At 32.5% G+C, this 7,851-nt stretch overlaps 1 protein-coding gene across 2 annotated transcripts in view; it reads left to right on the top strand.

The window, feature by feature from the left end:
* LOC128884795 (lysophosphatidylcholine acyltransferase-like) overlaps positions 1-7,851 on the top strand; it is a 48,966-nt gene that overhangs the window by 25,161 nt on the left and 15,954 nt on the right. The window contains exon 3 of one of the 2 annotated variants that reach the window (XM_054138433.1): positions 7,257-7,474. The exons of the other annotated variant lie outside the window; for it this stretch is intronic. Coding sequence (XP_053994408.1) covers positions 7,257-7,474 — 218 coding nt within the window. The remainder of the gene's footprint in view (positions 1-7,256; positions 7,475-7,851) is intronic. 2 annotated transcript variants of the gene reach the window in all.

Raw genomic sequence — 7,851 nt, forward strand, 5'->3', positions numbered from 1 at the left:
CTTAGGAAGATTGTAGATCACCTCAGGTTTAATTTTGAACAAAAAAACGAACGCTGCAGTAATTAATTTTCACAAGGTTCTTGCTCTTATCGCATTGGTATCACATTTTGCCTTGAACTTGAGCATGACGTGCGTTTATTGTGTCGTCGAGTTTAGTTTCGTCCTAAGGAAGAAAGTTGAACGCGTCGGGAATCTCCATCTGGAGAAATAAATTCCTCGAGATCTAGCAACGGCGAAGCAAGAGCGGAGGCGACGCTAAATAGCGGAAGTCCGTTGAAGAATTTCATTTCATGAACGCATACTTGAAACGATTGAAGATCTCGGTGGGGAGAGAGCGTGAATGACCGCGGAAAAGAAACGAACGAGGATACGATAAAAAGAATAAGTACCGGGAGAAAGTATGCGTCAGACAAGTAGTTCGCGTGCGTCTACCTACGGAACGCCTGATCCGAGGAATTCAACGTGCGTTTTCTTACAGATCTATCGAGGTTACTATGATTTACCTTCGTTCCGACTTCTTTCGTCGTCGCAGGAAGTGCAACACTTGCGTTTAATTTCGAGTCAATGATACCTTTTATCGCTGCGGTCGGTGACGCGTGATCCTGTACATAAAAAAACTGCAATCGTCTGTAAGATTCTCATAGGAGGGGGCCCTCCAAAGTTAACCTTTCAAAAATTCAGTGCAATTGGATTTACATAATGTAGGATGAATTAGGTTTTACATTCGAGATACTTACAAGGGAACATATCCAACTGTCCGTCTCCGATTTTGATGAAACTTGGTGGGTACATTAAGCAGGTGAAAATAAGGGATACGTATTTTTTTTATAGCTGCCCAATCGCAAGTTTAGGGGTTGAAAAAGTAGGAGACAAATGTATCGTATTATATATTAATGGATTCGGTAAGCAATTTCCGTTCATTTTTGTCGTTATATAAATTTTTCTATCTCTTAAATAACGTAACAAACATTTTTTTTTGTTATAAACAAATTACATTTTACAAAATCTGTGACCACTTTGTGTCTTACCTCATGAAACCATGAAACTTTTCTCTAAGAAGATTTCTTGTATCTATTGTAGTTTTCGAGATAGCATTTTTCTGCTGGAACTTTAAGGGGTGATTTCAACCCCTAAACTTGCGATTGGGCAGCTATAAAAAAAATACGTATCCCTTATTTTCACCTAGTTAACGTACCCACCAAGTTTCATCAAAATCGGAGACAGACAGTTGGATCTGTTCTCTTGTTAGTTTAAAGAGATATAAATATTAATATTTATTTTCTTGTATAATTGGTGCATTGATACCTAAGGGAGTGGTCCTAATGAATTAGATATTATTTCACATTTTACAAAGAGTGAATTATTATAATGTGTCTTGCCGCAGCTTATGCCTTGATAGCTATGAAAAACTACCTTGTATTAATATTTCTTTTTCTTTTAAGCGTTAAACTTTTTAAAATAAAATAATGTTTTATATCGAAATAATTAGAATATAAGGTATTCCTTTCCATTTTTAATTTATTTAATGAAATGGGCGTAAATTAATTTAATTGCATTATACCTTCACCGTGTGAATTTTGTTTTTGAACCTAGACAATCGTGGAAGAAAAAAAGCTGTATGGGTTCTCTGAAGAAGGTTTCTTTCTTTTTTAAAGCAATTAGTAATCGTGTTAAAGCATACCAAAATATTTATAACTCTTTTGCTGTATTTGGACATTTTTATTTAAATGCAATTTTCCCAAGAAAATCTGCTGGAAGTATTCTAAAATATGTTAGAAGTTTCTTGGACTATAAAGGTTAATCTATCGGTAATTTCTGTTGAAAATGACACACAACAAATAAAATGAAATAATATAGCGAAAATTAGTATCAGATAGGACGTAATTTGTTTTAGGGTCTCGATGAAATGAGATTGAATTAAGAAATGTTTTATATATTTCTTTTTTAGTTATTGGTCCCATGAAAGTTTAACGCGTCACTGTCTGTGATACTCTTCAGCTGAAATCGGGTCAATAGAAACGCTACAAGATTTCTTAACCCTGAATGGATTTCTGAAGTTTCGATTGACCCGAAGGCATTTCTACATTATTTACGGCTGACTTTATCCGATTCGATTGTGATTGTGAGAAACACTAAAAAAATTTATATTTGCGGCTAGTATGATTTATTGCAGTCAATATTGGACACAAATAGGCAAACAGGCATTCGAATTTTATTGATAAGATTGCTAAATTATAGTTAAAATCAATTTAGATTCCAGAAAAATTCTACAATCTCTTTATGTGGTATTGATTAGGTAAAATAATCAGTATTTGTTACAAGTGAAAATGTATCAACATTATTTACGAATAGCATTATTTTTTTCTTATTTACACAAGAAATGCAGCTAATTCGAAATTCTAAGGCAAAAATTCGTGGTATTGATTAGATAAAATAATCGATTACTATTTAATACAAGTGAAAGTGTATCAACGTTATTTACAAATAGCACTATTTTTTTCTTGTTTACACAAGAAATGCAGCTAATTCGAAATTCTAAGGCAAAAATTTGACACAAGTCATCCTAAGATTAAAGAAATTGAAAGTTGAAAATATTAATGAAAGTAATATTCAGTATCAAAATAATGGTACACATTAACCCATACTGAAATAACAGTAATCCTGGAATTCACAACTAAAGCATGAGCAACAGCTCTCGTCATTTTTACTTCTAGATACCTTAAAATTAAGTCACAAAACCACTATAATTATTTACGAAATTCAAGATACAGATAAAGAAAACTGATAATGCAGATAATATAAATTACTTACTCTTATCATATAGCCTATAATAAAATTTCTAATAACTGGTTTATTTAACCTTTTTTATCAAGTAATGCGACGTATAACTATCCTCGATATATTCACATGTAAACGGTAATTAAGGTAAAACTTTTCACGAACCAGAAAAAAAAAAATAGTGAAATTTCAGTCCAATATTGATTATTAGTTTGCATGAAATTGTGGTCGCTTCGCGATTCAACTCGCTTTTGCTTCGCACGTGTAGTTTTAATTATTAAATATTTATTAGTAGAAGTAGAATATTGATTTTATTGTTTATACATTTTTAGACTCGACATACGGTTCGCATAATTAGTCCCTTGAAATTTTATATATAATTATTTCAGAAATAATTCGAGTTGTATTTTCGATTAAACATTGGACGCATATATTCAGAATCTATCAATCCATTCTTCCTTTCTTTTTTTTTTTTTCGTTTTTTGTTAGGTAAATGTACCCAATTCCGTTCATGTTGCATTTTCAACACGATTCTATGAACAATGTTGTTTCGTTTTCTATTTAAAATTATCATGGTCCCTAGTAGATATCAGTTCTTAAGGGAGTATCCTGAATTAGGAGGTCTAAAAAAAGCGGATTTTCGTGAATTTTTTTAAGATGGAAGAGAATAATTAATTCTATCGAACTTTTTATCCTATTTTCATACATATTTGAGTAGTCTGTAGAAATTTTTTCAACAAGAAATATTGAAATTGAGTCAACTGTGACGCACATTTGTAGAACACCTCACAATTAAACCCTTTTTTCTTTTTATCAAGTTAAACTAAACTTGAACTTAACTTTTTAAACTGAACCCTAAACTTTTTTATCAAGTTGGTTATTTTTTTTTCTCACACAGAACTCGCTCTTTTTTCCAAACTCGCAGTAATTTCACATTTCACCATTTTTGCGGGTTTTTCTTAGTTCACATAGAAGAAAAATGTATGAAAATGAAAATTTCTTTTGGTTTTTTTTGTACCAAACCAAAATTACGACCTGCATCTTTCCCGCCGATAGGAGGTTTTAATTGTGAGGTGTTCTACAAATGTGCGTCACAGTCGACTCAATTTCAATATTTCTTGTTGAAAAAATTTCTACAGACTACTCAAATATGTATGAAAATAGGATAAAAAGTTTGATAGAATTAATTATTTCTTTTCATCTTAAAAAAATTCACGAAAAATCGCTTTTTCTAGACCTCCTAATTCAGGATACCCCCTTAATGAATTGTTCAAGTAGTAATCCATGAAAGAATATAATTCCAAGGTGACTTTCGAACAAGTTGCGTTTCATTTATCATCAAACATTATCGTTTATAATTCTATACGCGTTAGAATCCGCGAGCGAGTTATTTTGTTAACCTAGTTGTTGCGCGTTTGATCGGAAGAAATCGTAACCTCGGGGAAAAATGAAAAGCAACATACGGTAAAGGTCGAGGCGCAAGGCAGAAAATTCACACGACAGCTTCATTTATTCATACGATGATCAATAAAACGGGTTTCTTACATGTGGCACCGTCAGATGGTTCTTCATAGTTTCTGATAAATAATTCATCAATACAGCGCGAAGTTCGTACGATTGTATGCAACTTTTAAAAGCTACTTTGACAGACGGTGACTTAGTCGCGATAATAACGTACATGTAATGTCTAAAGTAGAATATCTAAAGTAGTATATCTGATTAGCGTAGAAAATTGCTTTTCTAGTTCTTGGAACGTTCTGTTAAAGTTAACGAATAAAGCGGTTAGCGAGTATGTCGGCTACTGTTATTTTGCTTTCACGGTGTTCGTATTTTGCCGAGGGATCTTTATGTATTCAAGATCAAAGATGCGAATCGGCTCTTCTTCGAATTAATGTTGCACAAGTCTATCGAAGGTTGCGATATTTTATGAATTATATTTTGACGAAGATATTGCAAATTAAATATGGTAAATATTTTTTTGTGGTGGAGACATAGAATGTCAACGAAGTCTATTCTTTGCGATGAAATGAATCGAAAATGTGAAATGGAATTATTCTCTACGAATTAAATAATGCTTCTCCATTTAGAAGTTATGTAATGTCATTCAAGCAAACAATTTCATGTACAAACAGAGCTCAATATTTATATTTAAAAAATTGTATATACATACGAATTTTTGTGTTTAAAAAGTGTAGGGGAATACGAGTGAAACATATTTTGCTTGTATTATACATTTCTCAAAACTATAAATGGTCTAACAATTAGTTCCTTGACAATCATCGAGTCATTGGCAATTATAGGTAATTATAGATAGTGAGTCGAAAATAGGAAAAATACAATTTCATTCTTCCAACTTTGGGTTTTTTACTAACAGAATATTTTCTAGATGAGTATTTATAATTAATGTAAATTTCCTGTTGGAGTCACACTGAAAATGACACACTTAACTTGTTAATTCGAACAAATACTAGACAGAATGATCTAGAATTATAATATAAAACAAACTATTAATACATGCTACTAGATCTGATAAACACTTTCTTGATTGCTTGCATAGATTCCAAAATACAATAAAAACCAAAAGAATTGGACCACCGTGTAAAGAAACACGTGGTAACAAATATTCCTACATTGTTTTAATTTATTCAGTATGTCCTTGTACTGATACTAAATTCACTCTGGAAGTTACGTCACGTATTACATGTACCTTGTATATCAGCTGTCCATCAAGAGCAGTCGTTTGGCTTCTAAATACAAATGGAGCTTCGCGAAGAAAAAATTTATTCCACAGTTTCGAATTATTTTTGTCGAGAAACCATTCTATTCACGCTACGTGCAATTATAATCAACCCATTTCTAAACTACTAACTATTTCGTACGAATTAAAGAATAAATTTAAGAAAGTATTTAAGAAAGTTAGGAGGTAACCTAACTGAATTCGAAATTCAGTGTATTCAGTGTATTTAATATTAACACAACTATCGAACGCAATTCATGATACGCTTCGTTTGTATGTTACATCAATTGCTTATCGTCAGACAGCTTTTTCATTCGCAATAAACAGTTTTCATCCCTGTAGTCTCGTTACACTAGATACAGTAGAGTATCGATTACCAAAATCAATCAAACGAATCGTAATTAGCTGGTTTATAATTGCTTATTTAATTCTTTGCTTCCACCGTGTGAAATGGTCTTTGTATTTTGCATTGCGTAATGCGTAAGCTTCAAATCATTATGTACATATATATATATTTTAATATTAATGTATGTCGATTAACTAAACATTAACGGAACAGTAAATTCGGTGCAAGATGTTGATACATATCGTCTCGTAAATATTTACAGTGGATGTAGAATGTATTCGTACACCGATCAATTTCCAAAAAAACCATGTAAAATTGTAGTTTATTAACTTATTTTTTATAAACAATGACATTCTACATATTCTCGGAAATATCTAGAATAGATAGAGCATAAAAAAATAGCTATTTATGTAAGTTGCGTAATTAACAAGAAAAAAAGAATTAATCGATAGAAATTTATTGGGATGTCCGAATCGAAGTCCATGTCGATTTTTGGTAGGTGGTACAGGTCTGAATATATCGAAATGATTGAAAACAAATAACATATATATACATCCCTTAAAAGGTGGAAAGGTTATGGAACAAAATGGCACCTATGTAATTCAATAAATATATATTACAATTCAAACATGTTTTTGAATGTTTCTTAGAAATTGGCACGAACTTTCTGGACAATCTAATACATTAATTTATAAGTATATAATACTTCCTTTGTAGGATTTCCTTTTGATTTCATAATTATTGTAACTCTCCTAAGCATTAAATTAAATATATTATTAGTTATTCAAAGTGCGATCTTTTTCCATTCCTCTATTAGAGCCTTTTTTAAAAGTACTTTACTGGAAATTTGATGTTTTCTAATTCGTACGGAGCAATAAACTAATGTGTTTACGTTACAAACTCTACTGTAAATGGTTCGTCATAAGAATCGTACAAATACTTATTGCTTCTATACTTTTACCGACTTTTCGCATTCTTTTGTTAATTTCACAAATTATAATAGTAACTAGTAAATGTTGTTTGGGCTATATCTATCTTAGAGACTTTCGAGAATATGTAAAATATCATTGATTATAAAAAAAGAAAGTTAAGAAACTACAATTTCACACAAAAGTTTGTTTGGAAAATTGATCGGTGCACGAATACATTCTGCACCCACTGTATGTAAACGAGATTGATACGACTGTGATCATTTTGAGTGTGCAAGGTGTTAGAAAAAAAAGCTTTCGAAGAAATTTTAGCAAAACGCTCGAACCAATCCGTGTGCTCTGCAATTTCAGAACGCGGTTTTAACAGCTTGCAAAAACAATTATTGATCGCGGGATAGAAAACTCTCTCGCAAAGAGGCGGCTGAAAGCTTGAACTTTTTAAAAACGCTTGGAAAAATTAAAACAGAGACATGCGAATCGTGATCTGCTGGATGATGCGAGCGTTGTTCATCTGCGGGGGATTTCACCACCTGAAGGTCAAAGGTCGTAAAGCGGAAACAAAGGATGCCCCCATATTAGCCCTAGCCCCGCATTCAAGCTTCTTCGACGCACTTCCGGTTGTTTACCTCGGCGGACCGAGCATCGTCGCCAAGGCGGGGACAGGGCGCATTCCTTTTTTCGGAAGTAGGTCTTTCACTTTTGCTCTGTCAAGCCACTCGCGCTGAGTTGTCGTTCCATCTTCCTCCCGTGGAATGTTTCTTTCTTTTCTTTTATTTTTATTTTATTCTTTTTTTTTTTTAATCTTGAAAGTGCTCTGCAGACGCGGGAACGTTTCATTTTTACTGCATTTTTATTCGCAGAATGTGTCACGAATTATTAAGTCTACCAGAGACCTGGGCAAATTTCATTAGGGGTAGAAATCGATTCTGTGCCTTTTTATTCAAATATTTATGTGTAGCTTAATTAAAAATATTTACTCGTTACATTGCTACGTTACATTACCAGCCTTCTGAATTCTTAACCTGATGGCTATTACAGTTTATCTGTATGAAGTTCAGTAA

This window comes from Hylaeus volcanicus, chromosome 2 (genome assembly GCF_026283585.1).
Source record: "Hylaeus volcanicus isolate JK05 chromosome 2, UHH_iyHylVolc1.0_haploid, whole genome shotgun sequence".
Classification (NCBI taxonomy): Eukaryota; Metazoa; Arthropoda; class Insecta; order Hymenoptera; family Colletidae; genus Hylaeus; species Hylaeus volcanicus.